The sequence below is a fragment of the Aedes aegypti genome, chromosome 2, assembly GCF_002204515.2.
Source record: "Aedes aegypti strain LVP_AGWG chromosome 2, AaegL5.0 Primary Assembly, whole genome shotgun sequence".
Taxonomy (NCBI): Eukaryota; Metazoa; Arthropoda; class Insecta; order Diptera; family Culicidae; genus Aedes; species Aedes aegypti.
The window spans coordinates 63,498,711-63,525,401 of NC_035108.1; the positions used below are offsets into that span (position 1 = coordinate 63,498,711).

A 26,691-nucleotide genomic window follows, 5' to 3' on the forward strand; every position below is an offset into this window, starting at 1 on the left:
AATGCTTCATTGACTGTTTCCGTGGTGAGACCTTCAAGGGTAGTAACAGAATCGACGGCCTGGTAGCTGGCTGGTTTAGGTTCGGCTGCAAGTTCTGATTCTTGCTCCTGGGCAGGTTGTTCGGCGATTTGAAGGGATTCAGTAGTTGACAAAAGAACATCGGCTTTCTGCTGAGGAGGCAGACGACCTGGGACGTAAATATCTTCTTTTTCTGGAGCATTGAGGACATGAGTTGTGTAGGATTTTTGCTCGATGTAAACTTTCCGAGCAGACTCAGTAGGGACGGCAAGCTCTGGATAGAACTTGCTTGGACTGTCTTCAGCGATCGTTTCACTAGTTTGAATGGATTCAGACGGTAGGAATTGATATTTGGGGGTGACTGTTGGCAATTTAATCTGAGAATCTAACTCTAGTTCTTTTTCGATTTTGTTAACTTCGGTCACTTCGATAGACTCTCTGGATAGAACGGTCGGATGAGCTTTGCTAGATATTGGGGTTTGAGGTAGTATAAGACTTTCCTCTGAGACATTACTGATAGTCTCTTGAACAATCTTGGCATCATGAGTGAAAAGTTCAACTTTGGCGCTTGACGGCTGTTCGGTGTGAGTATAGAGATCAGTAGTGGAGTCGTGAGTCATTGATTCGCTAATCTGAAGGGATTGAGTGGGTATCAGTTCAGTTTTGGCAGAATGTGTTGTGGGTTTGGTGTGACTAGTTTCTTCGGGAAGTTCTTCCGTGAGAACTTCGGAAACCTGCACAGATTCGTTAAGACCAATGAGATTGTATTTGGGCACGCTGGATAGTTTATGACTGTCTAGAACGATTGAATCAGATTCACGTTCCGAAACCAGAATTTCTTCAGTGATCATCGACCGTTGGGGAACGATGTCGATACTGGCACTGCTACTGGTTGTCTCACTCGGCTCCAGATTAGTGGTTTGAGCAAGAATGGATGGTAGGCTTGAAATAGATGCGATTCCTAACGGAAGCTCCCGAGTTTCGCGCGTAGGCGACTTTAGGAACTCGACGGCCATTTCGTCTAGCATTTCTTCCTCGTTTGGTAAGAGTGGCTTCAACGGGAGGATAAGTGTTTTCTGTCTCAATGTCGCAATGCTTTCATCTTCTTCGGTTTGTATCGTTTCGGTGATGATTTCTTTGTGTTTCTTTTCTGATTTGGTCTTTTTGTGTTTTTTCTTGCCAACGGTGGCTGTAGTGACTGTAGTGGTGGTGGTGATAGCGGTGTCTTCACGGATGTCGGGTGTTTCTGTGAAATTTATATTGCAATTGGTAACAAGGGTAATGTAAGAATCAGTGATTATCTGTAGGATAATGAAAAGGGGACTGTGGTTGGGTGTTTTCATATGAATGCGAATAGAATCGTTGTGGGATTGTGGAAGAAATTCGAAGGTACGAAGCCAACGATGTTTGCATAGTTGCCGTGCAGTGAAATTCCAAGACTTTATTTTGTCGTGCAAATTTTAGAACTAATATTTTCATTCATCCGACATACGCCAGGCTTTTGCAGCGGGCTCTCTAAGTGTGATAGAAACAGAATACTCGGGGATGCAACGTACTTTACAGTACATGACAGGAAAGGATAGTCGCATTTAGATGCGCTTAGGACAACTTTGACACTTACCATACCCTATGACATTCCGGTTGCAGCGGTCCAGACAGATTCACAAAAGCAGCATCCTTACAAAGCGCGAAGCTGTGGCACACGGAAAAAGCTGAAAGCTACTGCATTCATCATATAATAATGACAATCAAGCCTTGCGTAAATTACTAAAGCGATTTATTCAGATTTGGCTTAACCTAGCGATTCGATTATGCGTTCAACATATTTCATAGCATTTACAATTTTAAGCAAATAAGCGCTGAAAACAACTCGACTCAAGAACTCAACGGTTTCTAGCTCGTCAGTGGTGGTCAGTAAAAGTAGTAGGAACACAATCGATGAAGAAATATGTTCGATCAAAAAGAAAAGATACAACAGTGAGAGCGGTTTTGTTTAGGGAGTAGTAGTAGTATAGTAGGATATAAATAGAGAAGCAGGAAGCTCATACAAACGCGTTGCGGTAGGATAGTTAGGATTTCAAACCTTTGATGTCCAGCTCCGTCTTGGTCATCACGGTGGTTTCTGCCAGGCGTTTAGGAAAAGCGGCAAATGCACAGGATCAGAGGGATAAAGAAACGAGTAGAATACAGTTAAACGTTGTTCAAAGCTGGACGTTGCCAGCCAGTGAATATGCGAATATTTACCAGTTGTGTGGACTTCAGTCGACGAGACTAGTCGGGTTTCCTCGAATTTCTAAAAAGTGTACCAAAAGCGAGAGACACGTATTGCAAATGTGAAGAGAGAAAATTTTAGATTAGTAAAGCCCGCCATGAGCAGTTGTTAGTTGTTAGAAGCAATCAGTAGATTCAAACCTCGTCAGCTTGTTCCAGCTTCCATTCGTGCATGAAGAAGTCCTCCGGCGAGAAGTGGGTGATGATCTCCTCGACGCTGGCGTGGTTCAGCTCGATCATACGCATAAATGCACGGAATCCGGCAGTGGCGGCCAGCTGCGTTTCATCCATGTCGGTTTCGGTGAGAATTTCGGTTACGATACTGGCATAACCTTCGCGTTCCAGAAGCAGAACCAGAGCTGATTGCGATTCTGGTGTTTTCAAAGCTGGGAAGTGATCCGATTGGTAGAAGCTATTGATCTCATTAACAGCGACACCATGCTTAACCATGTAGGCAATTGTTGCCAGTTCTCGTAGAGGAGCTTCTCCTGGGCCAAAGTCCGCGGCCTTCAAATTTGTTAATATTTCGTTCACTTGTACCGAGTGCTTCACACTTTCCACATCGGAAACATCCAACTTCTCGGTAATCACCATTCGCTCAAACTCCTTAACAGTTTCGGTTGTTACAACTTCCTCAATCAGTGTCTCCCGATGTTCTTTGAATTTGACGGTAGCCTTATCCTTGGCAATCTTAACATCCTGTGTTAGCTCCGAGGTGGTACTCGTTGTCAACGTGGAAGACGACTCTTGTGAGAACTTGATCTTCTCCTGCAGTGAACTCTGTTGCATTTCCTTCTTCACAAGCTCTTCCACTATCTGTGTTTCCTTCTCTTTCCTCTTTGATTCGCGTAGACTCTTTCGCTCTGCCTTTTTGCGCAGCAGTTCTTCCGATTCTTCAATCACGACCTCGACCTTCTTTTCTATCTTTGAGCGTCCGTTTCCATTTCTGGCACGCTTCGATTCGAACAGAGCTTCTAGTTCTGTTTTTTCTTCTTCAGTTAGTGTCTCTGTCGTTGACTCGATCAGCTTGGCGTAAGATTCGCATGAACCAGCATCGCTCATAGCGCGACACTTGTAGAATCCAAAATCTTCGAACTCAACCGGGTAGATTATCAGCGTAGCCGAGTGCTCCTCGATGCAAATCTTGACTCGCTCATTGGCGATTATAATCTTACCGTTACGATACCACAGAATATCTAGAAGAAACAGTTAACCATCGATTATAAACTACTCTCTACTCCGCATTTTCAAACATGTCATCTCGTGAAGTCTGTGGATGTAGTTTTGATTGTGGGCCGTGCACGGTGTAACGTTGCATGATTTGGATTGTAGATCGTGTGTATCCTACTGAGTGATGGGAAAGACGATCGTATAGCTACCTGGCTTGGGGTTGCCTGCAAAGTGGCACTCGAAGAATCCTTTCTCGCCCAACATAGCACGGGAATCCTTGATCTCCATCGAGAACGACGGCGGTGCGTAAGCAGCTGTAAGGTTTCAAATTTTGTTTGACAAATTTAGTCGCACTCAAGCTATAGTCAGAGGAAATTAATTTGGCGTGACAGATTTGTGTAGGTTCGAAGATGAACAACACACACACGAAGATGATTCTTACCTTGGGTAGCTCGGGTCGCGTACTTTCAGTTCGCCATTTTCCCCGACTGGCATTGATCAAGTTTTCAATTTAGTGATGACAATAACACACGCACACTCACACGATATAAACAACTAGGATAAGGGGTTAAAGGCTTTTGCAGGTTACCTTTCCTGGTTGCATGCATAACCGCTACAGTATGCTTCCCATCGAACGAATTCAGCCAACTCTTCTTCACTGCTTTCTAAAACGGAATGTTGCACATGAAAGTTAAGTCAATCAAAATCACACCACACAGTAAAAGCAATATTAGCGCGCTATGCACATATTCTAGCAAACATTGCTCCGTCATACGGACATTCATCAACGAAGAGATAAAACATCGAACACTACAGTAAACAGTAAAGGCAGATGGCTTCATGGGTAAATACAAGGATGGAGGGATTTTTGGAGATCGACTGATCCATTACGATAGTCCGATGATCGGTGTGGGATGTGAAAACTCGTAGTTCTTCGAAACGTTGAAATTTACCTTGTAGTGCTTCTTTCATATCCTCCATGTATTGTACCCATTCCGGTTTCCTGTAGGCCTTGGTTCCGACGTGTTCTGCGTAGGGATGAGAAAACGCGCATTAGAGTCTGCACCGGAAACAAAAGTCTATCGTTGCTATGTTCTATGCCGTGTAGTTCGGTATTTCTTGCGTCTTAAGGTTGAGAGTATGCTTAGAGATAGAGTTTTCTTTTTTAAAAAGTGGTGAGTGTTGAAATGGTGTTACGAGTTTTGAATTTATATTCGGGAGGTTTGGGATAAAAGGGGAAGACGAAACAAACGGGATCTTAGCTGCAATCGCAAACAAAATCAGAATTATTAAAATATCAGTGTTGCCAAAACCTGCTAAAAGAAGAAAACCGTTCTACCGAAGCGGAAAAAAAGAAGATTAGTATAGCGATTCGAGTGCGCAATCAAAACCATTGCATTGTTGAACAAGCTAATCGATGCCAAACGAGTGGCGCCACTTTGTTACCTTCCACTACCAGCTCGGTGGTGGTCGTGGCAACTCCCAGGGCGTTGTGCGCTTCGAATGTGATCGTACCGGAGTCATCCGGATAGATGTCGTTGATAACTAAAATCGAAGTGCCGTCTTCGAAATTCTCGATTTGGAACTCTTCAGACGGGATGATTTCTTCGTTGGCCTTGAGCCAGCGAATCTGAGCCTTCGGTTGAGCTAATACTTTCACCTCGAGTTTCGTCAGTTGACGCTCTTCCGACATGATCACCTCAGGAAGCTGCTTCACAATCTGCGGAGCATACTCTATCGGTTCGGCGTATTCCTCCAATGTTGAGATAGACTGCAAAAATGATAGTACATATTTAAATTTTGACGCACTTCACGTCCACCTACTCTTACCTTGTCGGTCAACAAATCTTCCTCGGAGCTGCGGAATTGTTCCGAATCGGGAACATACTCGAAGGGTTCGACGTTTACTGTAGTTTTGCAAATCGCTTCGCCGAGCTTGTTGCTTGCAATGCACGCATACTCACCCGTGTCTTCTGGAAATACCTCTGAAACAGTCAATACGCAACGACCACTGCTGTCCTGTTGGAACTGCTTGTCTTTCGTTTCGACAATCAGCTGCTCGTTGTGATACCACTGGACCTTTGGCAGAGGCGCTGCATGAACCTGACACGCCAGTATCAACTTCTCTCCATCCATAACACGCGTTGGTTTTATCGGTTCGATAAAACGTGGTGATATATATTCGGTAACTTCTTCGGTTTCGATCGTTTCCAGCACCTGAACGGTTGCTGTCGATGTTACTGATCCAGCTACATTCTCTGCTCGGCACGTATACGCACCCACATCCCTCTTATTGAACGACTCAATAATCAAGATGGATTTGTTTTCATCGGTGACTATGCGTTGCTCGTTGGATGATTTTATGGCAGCACCTTCACGGAACCATTGGAACGTGGATGTGGGGTATGAATCAACCACCGCCTCCAGAATACAAACTTCGGCCTCTGCAACCAATTTGGGCGTCAATGGTTCTACAAACCTCGGTGCCTTGGCTTCGTCCATTTCTGAAGTGTCTGAAATGGTGACCGAAGCAGAAGACTTTGCATCGCCAGCTTCATTGTGGACGATGATCTCATACTTTCCTGAACGTTTCTTAGTCATTTTCGTGATGACAATCTTGCTGTAGTATTCCTCTGTCACTATGGTGACCTCTTCCTCCTCTACAACTTCTTTGCTATTTCTGAACCACTTCACAGTCGGCTTTGGTACCCCTGTGAACCTACATTCAAACACCAATGTTGAACCACTCTTGACCACCTGAGCTTGCAGCGGTTCCACAATCTTGGGAGCTATCATTTCAGGTTTCGGCTTTTCGATCGTTATCGACTGAATGAACAAGTTTGCCTTACCTACCGCTTTGCCAAACTTATTTTCAGCTTGAATAGTGTACAAGATTGGAACGTTTTGCTTAGGTTTCTTTACCGTGAGCTTAATGTGTCCGGTCTCTTCAATGTAAACCGTCTCGATTTCCTCAATTTCAATGATCTCTTCCTCATCTCGGAACCATCGAACCTTTGGCATAGGAATACCATGCACCTGACAAGTTACGGTTGCTACCGTCTTGTCTTCATTTACCGATATCTTCAAAGGAGTGATGAATGTTGGGGCTTCTCCAACTTCTGGCTTCGCCTGAACTACAATATTCGCCTTACTTAGGGCCACTCCAGCAACGTTCTTTGCCTCACATGTATACACTCCTACATGGTATGGCATCACTGTCGCAATCTCCAGTGTTGCAACGTCCTCGACAATATTCATTACATACTCAGGGTTAGCGAATAGCACTGTATCATTGAAGAACCACCGAACTTCCGGGAAAGGTATTCCTTCGATCTTGCACTGTAGCAGAACCGGTTGATTAGGTTCGCAAATTTGTGACTGCAGTTTTTCAATGAAACTCGGAGGTTGAACTTTCTGTTTTTTGACTTTGATCTTCTGCTCTTGAATCTTAGTCTCAGCGACAGTTTGCTGGGTGCTTTCCAAAATGTGCTGCTCTTCGCGGACACTTTCTTCTGCTACCTTGTCGGTAACCTCTTGGACTCGTTTTTGTGTAATTATCTCCAGTTCCGGTAGTGGCTGACTGTCGTCAACGAATACTCTTCGTTTCTCCTTTTTGACTATATTGGACTGTATCTTGACTGCCATTTCCTTACGGAATTCGGATTGTTCCTCCATTATTTCCTCAATTGGAATTGACTCAATTGGCAACGGCTTCACTTCAGTCACCTCCGTTGGTTTCAACTGGATAGTCTTCTGAGAAACTTCCTGTTGAACCTCTTCTTCCTCTTCCTCCTCCTCTTCTTCATCTTTCACAACCTCCGGCTGGATTTCGTACGTGCTCAGCTCCTCCTTAAACACAACGTGCTTATTTGTTCTTGATTTCCGTTTCTTCGGCTTCTCCAATGGAACCTCTTCCGGAATCAACTCCAATACTTCCTCTGGCACGATATCGGCAATCGTCTCGACCACATGCGGCAATTCTTCATTTTCGTCAAATGATTCAACTTCTTCCATAGGAGCAACGTGTTCGGTAGCGTATTGTTCCTCAGGGGTTTTTGGTCTCTTCACTCGCCTCTTGGTTTTTGTTACAATTGTTTCTTCTTCCTCCACGCGTACCTCCTTTTGAACTTTTCGATCCTCGACTGGTTTCAGCTCCATTGCCTTTGGTACATCCTCTACGATTGCTTCTTGCGCGGGAACCGGTTTCAAAACTACTTCCTCCCTTGCTTCTTCTTCGGCTTCAACACGCTTCGGGATCGGCTTCAACTTAACCTCTTCTAGAGGTTCCGGTTCCTGAGGCTTCGGCTTTGGCTTACCCCGACGCCACGGAGTGGGTTCTGGTTTTTCGAGAGGCTTCAAAGGTTCAGGTTCCTTGGGCTCTTCTTCTATCACTGGCTTGGGAATAGGCTTTAAGGTTATTTCTTCCTTTGGTTGCTCTTCAATCGGACGGCGTTTGCCCTTAGGCCATTCCTTAACCTCTTCGGGCTCTTCTACAGGTTTTTCCTTTTTACCCCGACGCCAACCCGTTGATTCCTCCTTTATTTCAGCCTGCTTTGGAAGCTCTTCTACTACTGGAGTTTTCTGCTCAGGAAGCTCCAGTTCTTGAGGTGTTTCCCATTTGGGAGTTGGTTTCAATGTAACCTTTTCCGTCGGCTGTGGTTCTACCTCTTTCTTTGGCTTGGGAATCGGTTTGAGAACAACTTCTTCCTTGGGCGCTTCATCCAGTGGACGGCGTTTGCCTTTAGGCCACTCTTTGGGCTCCTCCGGTTCTTCTACCGGTTTTTCCTTTTTGCCTCGTCGCCATGGTGTAGGCTCGGGCTTTTCTGGCTCCTCCGGAGTTGGAACTGGTTTGGGCTTAATTTTGGGTTCCTCTACTGGTTTTTGTTCTTCCTCTTTCTGTGGCTTGGGGATCGGTTTCAAGACAACTTCTTCTTTTGGTTCTTCTGGCAATGGACGACGCTTACCGGTTGGCCACTTTTTCTCTTCCGGTTCATCCACCACAGGCTTTGGTTTCTTTTCTCTTCGCCAAGATGGTTGCTCTGGTGCCGGTTCTTCCGGTTTTTCAACCACCTCCAGCACCTTCTCGATCTCTTCAAGTACAACTGGCTCTGGTTCTGGTATTTCTGGGAAAACTGGCTTTTCCAGTGGTTCAATTTCGCGCTTCGGTTTAGGTTCCTTTGGTTTCGTGATCTTAATTTCTTTAACCTCGGAAACTTCAGGCTCCAGAACTACTGCCTCGGCTACCTCCGGTTGCTTTGGAACTGGTTTTAAAGAAACTTCTTCGAGTGCTTCTTTCGGTATCTCTTTCTTGACCTTGGGAGTGGGTTTCAATTTGATCTGTTCCATGGCTTCTGGTTCGGCTGGTTTCGGGATTTCCCGTTTTTGGGCTGGCTTTTTGCCACGTCTCCACGGTGGCAAATGTGATTCATCTTCCTGCGCTGGTGGCTGAATGGTTATTTCTTCTTCCTTCGGTTCGTCTGGGATTTCCGGAAGAGGAGTAGGTTTGATTGTTGGTTCCTTGGTAGGTTTTGGCTCTTCTGCTTTTTCCTTTTTGGGTATGGGTTTCAAAGTAACTTCTTCTTTAGGTTCCTCCGGTAGAGGCCTTCGTTTGCCGGTGGGCCATTTCTTCTCTTCGGTTTCTTCTTCTACAGGCTTTGGTTTCTTAGTACGCCTCCAGGTAGGTTGTTCAACTTCAACTATAGGTTCAGCAGGCTTCTCTTCGATCAGAGCAGGTGGTTGAACTGGTTCTTGTACCTCTGGACGTTCAACTGGTTCCACACGAAGTGGTTCCATTTGTTCAAGCTCCTCTTTGGGGCTGATATCGCGGGGCTTTTTAACTTTGGTTCGTTTAAGGTCTTCCGCTTGCTCTTCTTCTGGAGTAATTTCCTTGACTTCTGCTTTCTTAGGTACAGGTTTGAGAGAAACTTCTTCTAGGGATTCTTTGGGAATCTCCTTTTTCTGACGGCTAGTGGGCTTCAAAGTAACCTTCTCGATCCCTTCTGGTTCAGGAGGTTTGGGAATTTCTCGTTTCGGCACAGGTTTCTTACCGCGTCTCCATGGAGGAAGATGGGACTCATCTTCCTCGATTGGCTGCGTAGCTGGTGCTTCTTCTGGAATAATTTCACTTGGTCGCTCCTCAAGGGGCTGAAAAGAGATATCAGTTTCTTTTTCTGGCTTGTCTGGCAGTTCGGGAAGAGGTTTTGGTTTGATAGTTAGCTCTTTTTCAGGAAGTGGTTCCACTTCCTTTTGTGGTTTTGGAATTGGCTTGAGCACTACTTCTTCCTTAGGTTCTGTAGGAAGCGGTCGTCTTTTGCCTGTTGGCCATTGTTTCTCTTCGGAAGTTTCTTCCTGTGGTTTTTCTTTCCGAGCACGACGCCAACTTGGTTGTTCTGGTTCCGGTTCTGGTTCTTTTGGCTTCGTTTCGGGAGTTTTTATCGGTTCTTCTGGTTTTGGTTCAACTGGTTTAACCTTGTCTTCAAATTGAATTTGTTCCATTTGTTCAAGCTCTTCACGTGGTGTTAATTCTTTCAGTTTCTTTGGCTTCATAGGCTTTATTTCCACAGGTTCAACATCTTCGGGTTTTATTTCTTCTACTACAGGCTTTTTGGGAATTGGTTTCAAGGATACTTCTTCCAAGGTTTCCTTTGGTATTTCTTTCTTTTGTCTAGAAGTAGGTTTTAGGGAAATTTGTTCAACCTTTTCCGGCTCTGGTGGTTTGGGAATTTCCCTTTTTGGTCCAGGTTTTCTTCCACGCATCCAAGGTGGCAGTTGTGGTTCCTCTGCTTTAGGCTCCTCTGGTACTGGCTCTTCGACTTTGGGTTCTTGTGGTTTCTTCGGTCCTCGTCTCCATGCGACCGGTTGCTCTTCAACTGGTTGAATGACTTCTTGCTGCTCCGTTTCAGCTAATTTCAGGTGAGTTACATCCTCAGTATCAACGACCTTTTCCGTAAGAGGCTTTTTGGATCCCCGTTTCCATGGTACGGGCTGCTCTTCCGGTTTGAGTTGTTCTTGCTGTTCTTCAATTTGATCCACTTTCAGTCGAGCTGAATCTTCAGTTTCCACAAATGGTTCTGCTTTCTTGCCCCGTCGCCAGGCCACACCTGCTTGTTGATCGACAGATAATTCAAGTTTCTGTTTTTCGATGGTTTCATCTTCGACGGATCTATCTACTTTTAGCAGTGTAGTTTCATCAGTTTCTACGAATTGCTGTTTACCCAATTGCTCTTGTTCGGTCTTTTTACCACGTTTCCATGGAACAGCTTTTTCCGTCTCTTTACGCATGAGCTCGTCTACTTGTTTGGTGATTTCCAGAATCGATATGTCCTCGTCGTGTCTTAGCTTTTGAACTCCATAGTCAACTGTTTCGTCTTCTTTGATGATAGCTTCAACCATCTCTTCCATCTTTTGCTCGGATATTTCCGCCGTCTGTACGTCCTTCTTGAATGCACGAAGCTCTACCTTCTCTAGTTGCTCCTTTTGTATCTGAGCCTTTTGGATCTGCGTTGGTTTGAGTTGAACAGTTTCTAGCTTTTCCTTCACTTCCTTCTTGGCTTCTTTGGTTGTTTTCTTGAGCTTGACAACCTGTTCTGTCCAGGGTTTGATTTCCTCGCGCTTGTCAATGGACAACGATCGATCACGGGAAGTGCGGCGATCCTGAGAAGCTCGACGATCTTGCGATACTCGTCGCCAGGGCGTGACTGGAGTCCGTGACTTGCTGCGGGATTGCCTCCAGGGTAAACTCTCGTCACCTTGCGGAACGAACTCGGTGTCATATTCTTCCTGGCTTCCACTATCGTATTGACCATTTTGGTAGAGTTGTGTTTGCTGCTGTTGTTGAGTAAGTTGTTGGAACTGCTGGCTCGCGTCCTGTTGGACCAGTGTTCCATCCAAAGCGTAGACCTGTTTGAGCTGCTTGCGACGTCCTGCGAGAGGAAGTAAGGGTCGTGAAAATAGAAGAAAACATAGATTGATTAGCTTCCAATGGCCGGTCAGAGGGGTGCGAGATGGAAAACAACATTGAGCTACTCGATCGATGTTCAATTTCCTCTGTTATGGTTAGTAGGGATAACTCGTAGAGAGATTGAGGAAAGCGAGTAGCGGTGAAGATGCGGAAAGGTGAGCAGTTTTGCTCCCGGATCGACACCAAAGCTGAAGCTGGCATAGGCAGAAGCGTGCGAAGGTGCGATTTATGGAATGGCAAATCGCACAGCTCGAAAATGCGCTTAAGCGTTTTAGACGGTGGTTCGCTGAGGAGACTGAACGGTGAGGCGCGAGGTGATGAAAACATACAAGATGTTGACCAGTTTTCAATCGTTTGCACCTGAGCAAACGGAAAGCGGGAACACATTTTGGCAAGGTAATAAATTAAAGTGTGGTCGTAGTTTTGTTGGCTACCATGCTGTAGAAGCACGGCGATGGTCTATTTTTAGGATCCTGTCATAATGTGCGCTAGTCGAATCATATAAGAATAATTGGGGAAACGTGTCTCTGGTGAATGTGAGTCAGCGTGTCTAATGATGAGATTTATCAGATGCCGTAGGAGGTGCAACATGACTTGATTGTTGAAAAGTGAATATCTTTATATTTACAATGTCGGAGAGCGTTTTGGTCGTCGTCCAAAGCAATCAAAATGACGAAGCTTCTAGAAAATGCCATTATTGCAAATGTGTTGACTTATTTAACAACAATAAATGTCTAGTTGCCGTTTAATAGGTTTACTGTTTGGAAAAGCAGACCACCAAAGATACAAATTATCATCGTTCCAGTCCCACTTTTCAGCCATGGCTGAAGCTGATGCGTTTCGCGCTACATTTCTAGTTACGCAAGGAAATCCAAGTTTGAGGATATTTAGATTCTCAATCTACAGCCATAACTCGCACGCTGAGAGCTGACGCACACTTGAGTACAAATCACACTGAAAACCAAAGCTAGACTAAAAGGAGGAGCAAACCAAACAAAAGAGAAGCAGCAAGCTACAGGAGTGTTCGAGTCGTCACGTTCACCGTCGACGTTCAGAGTCCAGGTCGGTCTCTCTAAGACATAGAACATTTAGATACTGAAGTGGCGCACCCAATGCACGTAGATCGGTCTTCAGGGACGTCAGCAAAGCACGCTTCTCTAACTGAACACCGACCGGATGTGCTTCAGGACGCACACACGGATGACCACGGAGATCTTGGTCCAATACCTGATTGCGTTAGTTCTTCCTCTTCAAACTCATAATCTTCATCTTCATCGTCAAAGGACAGCTCTTGCAGTAGCATCAGCTGGTGTTGCTCGTGCAACTGTTGCTGTTGCAGCTGCCACCACTGCAGCTGTTGCACCGGGATGCCTTGGTAGAAGGTCTTGGCCGGGCGCCGGATTTTCATGGCCGTCAGAAGCCTCTGCGTTTCTTTGGCCACCGTTTTGTGCTTCGGTGCCGGTTTGACTACATAACGCTTTTTCGGGAGCGATGGTGCCACGGGGGCAACGCAGCAGCGCAACACTGACAGAGATTGAACGCAACTTTTGAAGATACCGGGAGAACGTACGCGGACATGTTGCGCTGTTGGAAGTAAAACAGAGAGAACAGATAACACAGAGAGAACACACAGAACATCAAGACAAAACAGAAATAGTGAGAGATAGAGACAGGTAGAGATCAGCAGACAGATCCGGACGAAGCATCCGGGCCAAATATCTATTGCGAAGCAGATCTCTTGTGACGAATCAGACAACATCGGTCATTTACGAGCATGCATGGTAGTTCTTTTTGGTGCTACTAATTCTGATGTGTAGTGATGTGGTATGCATGGATTGGCTTGTTGAGGTATCTATGTGTGAGTAATGGGAAGTTTGGGGACAATTTATGTGGGGAATTTTGAAACGGTTTTGGTAGCCATGAGATGTTATAGAACTTTACTGTTTTACCGTTTGGTTTTTAGGTCTGAAAAAGTTTTTCTTATTTTGCTTCCAATATTATTTGTTTTACTTCTGTGGATATGGAAACGATACGGATAGGGAACTAATTTTCAACTACTTTTTGATAAATTGATTTAGATTTTAATTAATGCTTTGGATTAAGGCCTGGAATTGATACCTTTAAAATTGTTCTTCATCTGATTGATGAATAATTTTCTAGATTACGTCTTATCGTTTCTAACTGATAATATGAAAACTGATAGGTTTGGTTTATGTTTTTCTCTTTTCAGATGGATCGCACAGTGTGACACCATGAAAGTACGAAGAGTGTTTCGGATCAATAGCCAAATATAGTTTTCATTTTAGGTGTTTTAAATCCTACTTCTCGCTTCGTATGTCAAAGAGTTTATACAATGATCGAGTGGTTAGAGTCCGCGGATACAAAGCAAAGCCATGTTGAAGGTGTCTGGGTTCGATTCCCAATCGGTCCAGGATCTTTTTGTAATGGAAATTTTCTTGACTTTCCTGGCCGTAGAGTATCATCGTACCTGTTACCAGTGCTAGAAAGCGTCAATGTCATTAGAAAGTATCGTGCGACATTTACATCGTTTCATAGATGCTTTCCACTCTGTCATCGGATGGCGGGCAATGAAAGAGATTTTCTTCAAATTCTCTTTCATTTTTTCTGTTGCTGAAGCCTGTGACAGAATTCTAAACTTGACAATTTTCAGTTCATTACTTGCTATGGTTAATTAATACTTAGCTTTTTTAACACATTTATCTTCCGAAACTCCTCAAAATAGGATCACAATTTTAATAGCAAAACAATATTTAGTTGCTCTCGTGAGAGCTCCGTCATTGCTACATGACGAAGTGAATTTGTGAAATGTAGCTTCGTCCAGTGTGTTAGGGGGCCTTCCTTAGCCGAGTGGTTAGAGTCCGCGGCTACAAAGCAAAGCCATGCTGAAGGTGTCTGGGTTCGATTCTTGATCGGTCCAGGATCTTTTCGTAAAGGAAATTTCCTTGACTTCCCTGGGCATAGAGTATAATCGTACCTGCCACACGATATACACAGTTAATAACTGTGGAAGTGCTCATAAGAACACTAAACTGAGAAGCAGGCTCTGTCCCAGTGAGGACGTAATGCCAAGAAGAAGAAAAGGAAGAAGAAGCTTCGTCCAGTGACAGTTAAAAGACTTATTTTGTCAATGTCGCAAGCCGGTCATAATACTTAACTTAACATGATTCTGCCTGCCACACGATATACGAATACGAAAATGGCAATTTTGACAAAGAAAGCTCCTAGGTCTTAAATATGGAAGTGTTCCTTGAACACTAAGCTGAGAAGCAGGCTCTGTCTCAGTGAGGACGCAATGCAAAGAAGACGGAGAAGAAGATAATTTATTTTACTTATTGGAAGAAGTAGTCACCCTGTTCAGAAGATGTATTTAAATTTACACATTCTAACAAGCACTAGTTCAAACATTTTTTGAGCTAAAGTTTTCTTTGGCTTTTTATTTCTAGAATTATTTTGTCAACCAACTCGGATTACTAATGTTTTAAAAAAACTACACACTCAGGAAATTATTTGCCTTCAGATTATTTTAAAATACAACTATTTAGATGCTCATTTCTGTCGAGCTTGTTTACGACCGACGATAATCCTTTTCGGTCGCATCCAATCTTCGAGTCAATTAGTTTAAATTGAGACATGCAAATGCAACCGCACAGCAGCTGTCGCGTTGATTTTTTGGCCTGAGATTATCGCATGACAACCCGAACGGATCGGCGAACTAATACTGTGTGTCACGGTGGGTGCATGACCTGACTTTCCGATATAAGTGGGACCAAGGGCGTAGCCAGGATCTCAATTAAGGAGTCGGGGGCGTCTAGTGACCTCAAAAGTTCAGAAATGCTGATTACATCTGCACTTCATTTTTACATGAAAGATAAAGGACATCCACTATTTTTTTTTCACAGTAAGCAAAGTCGAGTCCGATTGGTTCAAATGGTTGGCTGGATAACGGTTCCATTAAGGTGATTATAGAACGAAGCCACACCTCAAATTTTCAAGAGCACAAGACTCGAGAACCAAACAGCGCTTCGCGTTGAAAATTTATCCCATTGGTCACCACCACCAAGCTAGTAATTTGATTGATTTTCAACGCGAACAGTTGTCAGATTCTCCAGTCTTGTGCACTTGATAATTTTAAGTTTGGCTTCGTTTATAATCACCTTAACGCTTGTGAAATACTTACAGAAAAATTCCAAAAATAGCTACTAAATTAGTCATTATGAGTTTAATGTTATCATTTGTTTCAGAGATGTCTCCGTGAACTTTTCCAAAGTTTTATATTAAATTATCATGAATACATGAATTTCTCCATAGATTGCTTTCGAAAATAGTAACATTATTTTTCGCAAGTGCGCTTCTTGGAATTCCTTTAACTATAACTTGAAACAATTCGTCCAAAATTACAACCAGAGATTCCAACACAGAATACTCCAAAAATACTTCGAAATTTCATCCAAGCGTTCCTTTTTTACAGAAATTCACTCAGGAATTTCTCCAAGGATTTGTTCAGGAACTTTTGAAATATCCGTTGTAGAAACTTGTTGAATCCATGTAGCATTTGTTGAGAAATTTCAATTGAATTCTGTAAATCATTTTCTTATGTTTCAGAGATATTCATAGTTAAAATTTTAATAAAACTAGAAGTAAACATTAGATGAAGTCCTGATATTATTCTTTGAAACAGGAATCTTGAGACAATTCCTGGAAAAATCAATGCTATATGTTTAAGATGTAACTCCTGTATGAATTCAAAATTTACCACTTGAGGTACTTCTGTCAAAATTCGTCAAATTTAGTCCAATGCTATATGTTTAAGATGTAACTCCTGTATGAATTCAAAATTTACCACTTGAGGTACTTCTGTCAAAATTCGTCAAATATTTTTCCGAGCCAATGCTTGAAGGTTTCCGAATTCTCTATTGAAAAAGGAACACTTTTCGAGAAGGCTAGACAGCACTTCAAAAAGAATTTCTAAATTAAATTCTTGGAATAAATTCCCTTGAAATTCTACGAAATTGCCTGAAGAAATTTTGGCAGGAATCGCCAAAGAATCTTTTTGTGTAACACTTAGAGTAATTTCTAGAATAATCAGGAAAGTAGTGCTCGATAATATATACAAAGAGAATTGTGAAATAAATTTCAATCATCATGGGTTTACTTAAAATTTCCTTGAAAAGGATTAAAAATTATCTCTTGGGACATTCCTAAGATAATTTCAAAAACTATCAAGGACAAATTACTTTGAAGAATCCCCGTTTCGCCGAGAACCTAACAGCTAAGAATTCGGTAATTTTCAATGCCGAATCTTGGTACTTATTATTTCGGCAATTCAATTTTTTTGCCGAGATCTCGGCGAACGTTACCGAGATTCGGTAATCTCTCGGTATCTCTCAAATCTGATAATTTTCGCATATGTTTTCTTCGGGAAGCTGTTCTACTCCCAAAGTTATGAAGAACATCAAACAAAGCCATTACGAAAACTATTCACTATCAGGAATAAAAAAGGGTCAAAAAACAGGGCTGAGGACCACTGGTGTAGGCAATGCTTGGATATGTTTCTTGTGAAATTCCAGATCAAACTCTTCATAAAATATCCAAATAATTCCTGTAAAATCCTTTGATAATCTTTTCTGTAAAACCGATGGGTTTGTTGTAAAATCTTCAAAAAATAGTGAAATTTCTGTGAGAATGTCTATGTCTGTGAGAATTCTTGGAGGAATTGTCAAAGATATCCCCAAAAATAGTTTATTAGTCTCCAGTTACATTTATCCAACACTGAGGAAACGGAACGTATGAGGTACACAAGATTTTCTTATGGAATAACGACATAAGAAGTATTTTGTTTTTCAATTCGATAATCTTATGAAATTCCACAACAGACTTTTGAATTATGATTTCATAAGAAATTCGTTTGGCAATCATACACATTGATCATTAGACATAAGATTACGGTTTTCGTAACAATTTCATACGAAAATCTATGAATTACGAAGAGCGATGTTAAACTTGTGAAAAAGAGTCGCCTTTCCATTATAAAACTGCCAAAAATTACAGGAAATTAAAAGAAAAAAATCCTAAAGTGGTTTCCAAAAATACATAACTCATAACGCGAAGTTACAGTGGTAGCTCCATGCAAAGTTCGAGAGAGAACGCATGAAAAAAAAACTTGAAAAATGGGTAGACTAAATCCCGAAATGGGGCTATTGGCTAGACTAATATTTGGAGGAAATTCTTTGAACTTCCCAGAAGGTCCTTTGGTTGAACTATTGACACAATTCCTTGTGTTTTTAAGAAATTTCTGGTGGGATGCGTTCTTAAAATAACTTGGAAACTCGTTGGGGAAATTCAAGGTACATTCCAACCTGTTTTTACGATCACTTTTTTTACTACCGAAATACAGGTCAACGTCCGTTTTCTATAAATGATCAATATCTTAAAAAGTAATCTAAATAGAGGGCCAAGATGTTCAGCAAAATTGCTCAGTAGACTAAGGGCTAACAAGCGGTGGTCATTAACATGCGGAATTCTGGCACCAAGTGGCGCTAGTGGGTATCGAAATTTTGTTTTACTGATATCTCGGGATCCTGTCTACTTAGAAAGATGGCTTTTTCAGTAAAGTTGTCGCTATCATTATAAATAACATGAGACTCAAAATTTAGCCACCAGGCGGCACTGGTGGGCATGAAATTTTTGGTTTGTGGTTATCTCAGGATCATGATTACTTGAAACATGGCGTCTTCGCAAAATTGATCAGTAGTTCAAGGACTGTCATTTTCTGAACAACTCTTCCCAAGACGCCAACCGTTCAACTCATCAGGATCTAGAGATATAATTTGTTCCAAAGGTTACATTCTAATCCATCAAGGTTCATATAGTGCAAGTTCGGAAAAGCGCTCCTTCCGGCCAAGTTCTCAACTAAAAGGATTATTCTCAACTCCTTAAAGTAGATCGTACTGAGTGAGTACTGAAACTTCTCCGAAAACAGTACTGTGATATTTATCTATGATGCATAGAAGATATTCAACAACACCCTAAAATTAATGGAATTCCATAAGCCCTGGGTCTCTTATAATGCTCCCTATTAGGGGATCTGACTATATTTAGATTATTCGAACCTTTTTAACAGTGTTGCTAGCGTAAAAAATGATTGTGTTTCGTTTTCCCGAACGCAATGTGTAATGCTCAAGATTCAACTTAAATAACGTGCAGAAATTTGATACATTGAGTTTCATCGATTTCATTTGAGCAGTGTTGCCAGATACGACAAAATTTTGAACCCTTCGTGAAAAACTAGATTACAGTTGACTACAAGACTATTCCTATGTTTTTCTATTCCGCTCTAGTTTTTTGAGTTTGATTTTATATAAACATTTGAACTTTGACCGACTGTATGGGTTGTAACACTTCCTTTAATTTTGGTGAACGTTCAGTATCGTTATATTTAAAATTAGTGGTCCCGGCAAACTTAGTCTTGCCATCAAGTCATCAGGTAGGCTGTTAAAAAATGTCATGGTATCTCCTATACAAAATGACATATTAGTACTCCCCCGTTTTATAAAAGTTTCCGATAACTTCCCTTAACTTTTTCGTCACACGAACACATCGGAGCCCTTCAAGAAGACAACAGTTAAAGAATTGTACAAATCGGATGTCCTGTTCTCAATTTATTTCGTGACATACAAACACCACTCCATTTTTATTTATATAGATTTATTGGTAACTGCATAAATCTATGACAAAAGCTCGAAAGACAAAAGGTCGAATGGACAGAAGGTCGAATGACAAAAGGTCGAAGAACAATAAATAAGGGACAAAAAGTCGAAAACCTAATTTCAAGAAAGGAAAAATTTCCCACCGAACAAATCATTTTCGACCTTTTGTCCTTTCGACCTTTTGTCTTTCAACCTTTTGTCCATAAACCTAGCTGCATATAACATCCCCATATCATTGGCTCTTTTGATAACAATCGAGCAGTGTTGCTATCTATGATCAGAATATGACATTTTGAATCGCTATTTTTGAAAGTTTTCAATCCATGCTTCAACTTTTCCGAATATCTCGGATCAGTATTTCCACATCTATGACGATAACAATTATAACTCTGATTTTTTACGACCGATTCTTTATGCGACCCTTTATTACGGACTAAAAATAGGTTGGAGTGTATTTCGAGGCAAAATTTCTGGAAATAAACCTTGGAGTCATTTTTAAAGAAATCCAAGACTAGACCAATTGTTTTCTAATGGTTTCGAGAAAAAGTATTCCAGACATTCGAAACTCCACTATTTTTACAGCAAACCAATACCATAATAATGAAAATGTGGCAAGCTCCAAGAATACGTTATGAATGGCTCTTAGATAGTTTGATTAATTTTCTGACATTTATGCTAGCCATAAGATACAGCGAAATAGGCGGTCAAAGTCACCTTTTAGGCAAAATGTCAGGCCCAATATATCAAAATATTCAGATTATTTCCTAGAATATATGAAACTTAGCTATTTGATGTACATCTGCATCAACATAGCTTCGATAAAATCAGAATTGAGGGAGTCCTTAAAGTATCTTTAGAAATCCAATATATCAAGAGTATTTCAAAATCAAACGGTGTTTTCGTTATTTTGACTTATTCCTCAGATATATACTTGAAGAAATTTTTAGATCGGTAGGATATGTGGACAATTTGGTGCACTTATTTTGGTGCCTGCTTTTTTCATAAAATTCACATTATTCTGATTATAAACCATTCTTTGATATCGTGACCGTATTAGCATTGTACCATTCAACGATTGGGAAAATCTATTTTAAAGACACTTTGATTTGTAAACTTGTCCATTTATACACGGCACCCTGTACATTATTCGAACAACAAAACATGGGTAAGATTATCTCTGATTGAAAACAATAAAAAATTGATGTCCATATACCCATTTTAATACGTATTTACCGTAACAAAAAAGTTCAATAGTTTTAAAATGAATGCTCCATACTGAGGTAAGCACATTATATTTATTCGGGGTCGTAATTCCCGAGGGTCGCTTACCATCATTGAGATATTTTCTGCATAAATTCTTAAAGAGATGAAACCAAATGTTTTGTTAGTATATGAGGTGATCTACAGAAGCCTGTTTTCAAGATAGTCGGGAAGCACATTTCGTTTCCGTTATAAAGCTCTACAAATAGCATTCAATAAGACCGCTCAATACAAATACAATACAATTTGGAATCAAAATGTGTAAAATTCACTAGTAAATAGGTTGAAACATCTAATAATTGGTTAATTTGTTCAACTTGGCTACATAAAGGCATTCCTGTGAAGTGTTCGGATAATATTCGGACACCCTGTAGTTACTCTAGGGATAATGATAATAATGTTTTTCTTCGATAATACAAGCTTGTCATATTGCCATCCACTTTCGAGTGAATTTATCTGCAAAAACCTATTTGAAATCATCCAGTACATCTATCTTACGTTTTATAAGGTTAAATTATTGATTCAAAATTTGAATTATTAGTACCGTAAAATGGGGTGTTAAGGTATGAAAAAAAAATTCCACTTAAAATTCGAGCAACTTCTAGTATGCCAATAATTGAACAAAATACAGTCCTACCATTCTCCCGGCGTGTATATCAAAAGCCTATTACAATGAAGTCGATCCTATGACAGATTTCTGAGATAATCATAAAAATGTGTGATTTTGCAAAAATGGGGTGTTAAGAAATTTGAGCTTTGTATATAAAACTATATTTTGCCAACAGCAAAAAAAAAAAAACATTTTGGTCAACATCGTTGATGTGTCCCTTCAACTCTAAAGGTCTTGTTCAATGTAAAGATGATATTACTTCAATATAATTCAAGTTGGAACTCCTGAAAACGCTATTCCTAACTGCTAAATCTCTCATACCTATTGATTCTATTTTCAAGCAAGCTATCAGTACATCGCACAATAGCCTTGAAAAAAATTTATACTTATATGCAGTATTCGTATCCTAGAACAGTGCAGAGCAATCTTGTCATGACTTGTCAAAAGATGGATAATTTCAACAAGCTTTAAGTGTGAATAGGGTAAGTGTCCAATTTGCCTTTTAAATAAAGCACCACACCAAATTCAGAGTTCCTTAATATAAAAAGTATCAGCTGATGGCTGATGCTCTAAAACTATCAATATCACTTGCGAGCTATCAATATCACTTTGATTTGACATCCAACAGCATTGATGCGACATAACAATCTAGATCATAATCACTGCAGAATGAGTGATCACGTGGTAATTATCCATGCTTTTAAGATTTTTCAGTGACCAACACGTAATTTCAATCTGTTTGCAGCACTGTCAAAAAAAAAAATCATACCAATAAATTGCCATTTTATTTGCCTAATTTTAGGCTAAACTCAACCCATCAGTGATATCCATAGTCTATCGCCATCAATGCACTGGAGATGGAGTAGACAGCATGATGTTGATGTGATATAGAATGATCCGAATTGTATCGCAGTCGGCCTGTACAAATCAGCAAAATTTAAGCGTTGATAGTGACAGCGAGCAGCTCTGTACCCAATAACGAAAATTTTCCAATATAGAGCGGAAATTGCTCACACTATACCGCACACTATATATTTTCCAAAAAGAGCTCTGAAACAACCTTATATTATAATTGTTTATCTAGGTAACCTAGGTAATGCTTAAAAGAAATAATAGCTCCAAACCCATCTCAAAAAAGATAATCATTCTTATATGCAAACTTTTCACTAATGTGAACAACTTTTGAAAATATCATCATGAAAAACCCATATTCACATTAATCAGTTTTTATCTATATTTTCCTACCAATTTTACCAAGTTTTGAAATAAGTCATTTTTGGTGATATTTAGTGACTTACTAAATAGATCCCTTAACTTTACGTTGCAGTTCAACTTCACGGAACAACTCAAAACTATATTGAAATATATATGATCTCAATCAAATTTCCTTATCTTTTATCATACTCGCAAATTTTTTCTCAAATATATTTCATGGTTTTGTAGATAATAGACCATAAAATTTGAACAAAAATGTTTTGAAAGGTTTTCAATTTCTAGAAACCACAATACTTCTCATTAATAGACAGCTCCTATTACATAATTCAGTTCACAATCCTCTGAACAAATCGAGCATTTCAGATGACATACACATCGACTTTCTAGGTTTCTGTGATTTGTCGAACTTGATTGAGAAGTTCAATCCCTTAAAACCCCACGAGTCCTTAACACCCCATTTTACGGTATGTTTGTGATCATTTCCGTCGAATACTTTGGGTTTTCAACGTAATTGTGCTGAATTCTTTCAGGTCTATGGATTCCAATCCTCGATAAATTTTGAACATGAGAATCTTAATGAAATTTTTACCACCGGAGAAACAATTCTGCGGATTCAAAAGGCTTTAATAAGGCGCTAAAATAATTAATAAGAAACGGTGAAATACTAAATGGAACAGACTTTATTGATACAACCTTCGAATGATTCCTGGTACGAGATTTAGCATAACATTAGACTTCGGTGAAATAAAAAAACTTTAGGAAACCCACCAGGATGCAATCACGCTGTAAGTATTTTGAATCTGAAGACAATTTTTGATAAATTCAAACACAAGATTGCTTAAAAATAATCAATAAAGTAAATTTGAGTAGTTTACCTCTTAATTGCGCCTTAATTTCTTATCGTTAGGCTATGAGCAAGTTTCAAAGAAATTCATTTGAAGACGATTAAAATTCACGGATTGAATCCTGAGAAAATTGAGAGAATCTTTCACGTATCGCTCTCTGTTACTATCATAATATGCAGCACATTATGAGAGGCTATTTTCCGTATACTGCTTCAACTTTGATCAGATCGGGGGGATAGCAGTGCATACACCCCTCTAAAAAAGCTCCAAACCTGGGGGACACTATTGCTGTCAGAAGTGCGGAGATTGTTTATCATGACAGTAAAGTAAAACACCTACCCCCAACGGTAAACAAGCGAGAAAAAAAAGGATTTTATCATCGCTCTTTCTTTGGGGCTCTCGTCAATGCTCCTATTCATCAGTCTTGTTACAACTTGCGATACATTGCCGATCATGGGCTGCTACAGATGGGATGTTTTTCTTCACTTGTTTTGATCGTGCTTCATAATCAAAAGAGATTGAATTCTGCAATGCCTGTCAAAATCCATACATTTTGCCTTATGGAAGATGGAACGATTATTGCAATACGAATGTAATGCAATTTATTGTTTAAGCATGGTTCTTGGTTCGATTCCAGGTTGCCGTGAAGGCTTTTTTGTTCTCAAATATTGGTTCCATTAGGCAAATGTATGAATTTTCAACCGAATTTTTGTAGCGAATTTTTATAAGGGGTTTTCACAGGTCCGTCTCACTCGGGCTCAGATTGGGTACCACTTCTAGTACTACGGTAGTGCAAAAGGTACCCAAGTTTGACAGATCGCAGTACACTTTTCACGGCATTCTAGATTACCTTATGAGCCATAAAATTGTGGGCAACTGCAAGGGACATGAAGGTCTTTAATTTGTCTTGTGTTTCCATGTATTTCGATAGTCCATTCGCCTGAGTGTACATCCTGTTTGTCTGTGTATCAACCATCGTAACAAACTAGTTGTTTTTGGTCAGCCATATGAGGGGGATGAGTTCAATGGCTCCCTGGTTACGCCCTGGGAGGAAGGCATAGATACTACACACGAAATATGATACAAAGTTTTTCTAAACTGCAAGATAACTCCGGTTTGTCAACGACAATCAAGGCAGACTTGATGAAAATCGCTAATTTTCTTTTCTTGTGTACCTTCGATCTGTCAGGACAAACATGGAAAAAGGGGCCACAGTTTTCTGTGCAGTTGGAAGATGCGCATTTGAATATTTTATATTCAATCGGAATAAAAGGTGTTCTCGTGGCATTACTTTTGAGTAGGCATTAAGCGATTCTTATTCGATTTTTTATCACCTTCGATGAAATGCAAATATATGTTTTGATCAATTACGCGCTTTTATCATGTTTGTCCATTGTTTAAGAGCCCGGCTCTTAGTGACAATTCGTGACAGCAGAATCTCGGCTCACCTTGACGTCCATTGGTTTTTCCATCCCAGGTTACACCCATGGATATAAGTCCATCCTCTTTTGCAGTTCCGCCCCAATCGACATCGTCGTCCTGAACGAGCGGTCAAAATCTGAGCGGGGATGAATTTCGTGATAGGAAGAACAAAGCCCCGCGCAAGTATTTGCGTAATGGCGCTCAAATGGCGGACGTAATTTATCTTTTTAACGCTTCGCTATCAGCGCAAGGGGCATCGCGATGTCGGATGATTGGCACTGCTGATGAGTGTAAATGTAAACTGTGGTTTCGGTCGTAAAATCTTTTCGGTGACAAGCTGTCATCGCCGGTGGGGGACCTTATTGTGAAAGCTGAAGCTGCGAAGTGGGTCTTCTTGCTCTTAGAGTGTATTTTTTTTTGTTTGGGAAGTGAAAAACAAACGGAGAGGATTCTGGCTGCCATTGACGGAATGGGGTCGTAAATTTGAAAAGAACGGCTGTATTCTTGTTTCTATTTTTCTGTCGGAAGCTAAGTAGTTGATGAGGGTGGTAACGATAAGAGCGCCTTGTGTGCGACAATGGCGCTCATGTAACCCAATGTAGGTCGATGGCGCACAGTTGTTTCATTTTATTTAAGAAAAGGTCATAAATAATCTTATACAACAAATGATGGATAAACTGATTTCCAATTGAATTATTCAGTCCTACATTGAAACTGTGCGTCAAAATTTTTGTTTCCTAATTGAGTAAAATGTGTTTAATTTCTTTTTGCAGATGCTGCCAAATAATTTACATAGCAGAATCGCGACTGCATTGAAATAACCTCTTCCTCACGTTTTTAAGACGGATCAAGAGTTCAAGATCATCGTCTATAACTACGGATTTGAGTTTTATTTCACAAGAAAAACAAGTAGGGCTATCAGGGTATTGAATTGCTTTGCGCATTTTTCCATGAGTGATGTTTTACATTAAAGTCGTAAATGACAACAAAATTTGACTCATTGCGAGTTGATTTTCACTAGTCAATTTGAAGCAAATTATTTCGCTGCTCAGTACATTGAAAAGACATATAAGTAGCTATGAAATTGGGGGTTGCGACTGGAAGTTGAAAACGTAAATTCTTGGTTGTCGGCTATCTCAGTCTTAATCAGCGAACGTTTTAATTTATTTTGCCCGACGTTTCGGCCATTTGTTGTGGCCTTTTTCAAGGGAAAAATGGTCTATCGTTTTGTCCTTATTGATTTAGCTGTTCTGCGTTCATAATATTGCATATTTGTACTAATTTTGGAAAAAGGTAATATTGGTCACTTGGTCACAGTTATAATTACAATCACAAACGGTTGGTTGAACCAACCGTTTGAGAAAGAAAAAGAAGCATATTTATTTATGTTTTGTTTTTTGACTTCTGGGCGGTACCACTGTGCGGCGTCGTTGTGCGACGTGGGGTATCGGGTTACCGGGATTAGCCCCGGCGCGTAAGGCCCTTGTCGTCACGGTTGACATGGGGAAAATTTCTCTGGCACGGGGACAAGTTTTCTTCACGCCATCCACTGCCGACGATGACGATTTCCTCGTTCGAGAAGAGGTCACTTTGTGCGACGGACACAGTAGTTCAGTCGGTCGGTTGGAACCGTTTCGGACGATTTTCCTGCAATGCGGCGCTGGGAGTTTAAAAATAGTTGCGTCACTGCCAACGGGCACTGCCTGTGGACATTAGGGCGGTTTAAATTTCAAAACAGTCTGAATGTAGAATTTCCTATATCAGTTCTACAATAAATTCTTATGGTATAGGGTTTCAACGTGCGATAATTCATAGTTCATCAACATGTACATGATAGTTAAAAGTAAACTTTAACTTCTTTGGTTCACCATTATACCCTCACTAAAATGACAGAAAATTCAATTTCATCATAAAGATGGTAGAGAGATATGAGAAAAATATTTTTCAATTTTTTTTGATATTTGAACCATTCTAGTGGACGCGAGAGGGAAATGCGTATGTGATCTTGCGCTTGCGAGGCTGCCTGCCTGATGCTCGATCGCGTTATGGGTGTGTGACACGGACTTTAGTGCAATCAGTCGGCCAGCCAACGTTGCGTTGGGTTAGGGTGGATAGATGATATGTTTATAATTAATGATTTTCGGTATTCTAAAATTATGCGCTTGTAGCTGAAATCCGTTTACGCTTTGGCAC

The 26,691-nt window shown here is 40.8% G+C and overlaps 1 protein-coding gene across 1 annotated transcript in view; it reads right to left on the reverse strand.

Annotated features, from left to right (window-relative positions):
- Window positions 1-1,773: 1,773 nt before the first annotated feature.
- Window positions 1,774-26,691, reverse strand: part of LOC5566332 (titin) — a 114,025-nt gene continuing 89,107 nt past the window's right edge. The window contains exons 14-21 of the mRNA XM_021841030.1: window positions 12,647-13,003; window positions 5,290-11,381; window positions 4,906-5,230; window positions 4,413-4,487; window positions 3,669-3,773; window positions 2,431-3,485; window positions 2,263-2,311; window positions 1,774-2,140 (exon numbers count right to left, since the gene is read on the reverse strand). Of these exons, the coding sequence (XP_021696722.1) occupies window positions 2,088-2,140; window positions 2,263-2,311; window positions 2,431-3,485; window positions 3,669-3,773; window positions 4,413-4,487; window positions 4,906-5,230; window positions 5,290-11,381; window positions 12,647-13,003 (8,111 nt within the window). The 3' untranslated portion in view covers window positions 1,774-2,087. The remainder of the gene's footprint in view (window positions 2,141-2,262; window positions 2,312-2,430; window positions 3,486-3,668; window positions 3,774-4,412; window positions 4,488-4,905; window positions 5,231-5,289; window positions 11,382-12,646; window positions 13,004-26,691) is intronic.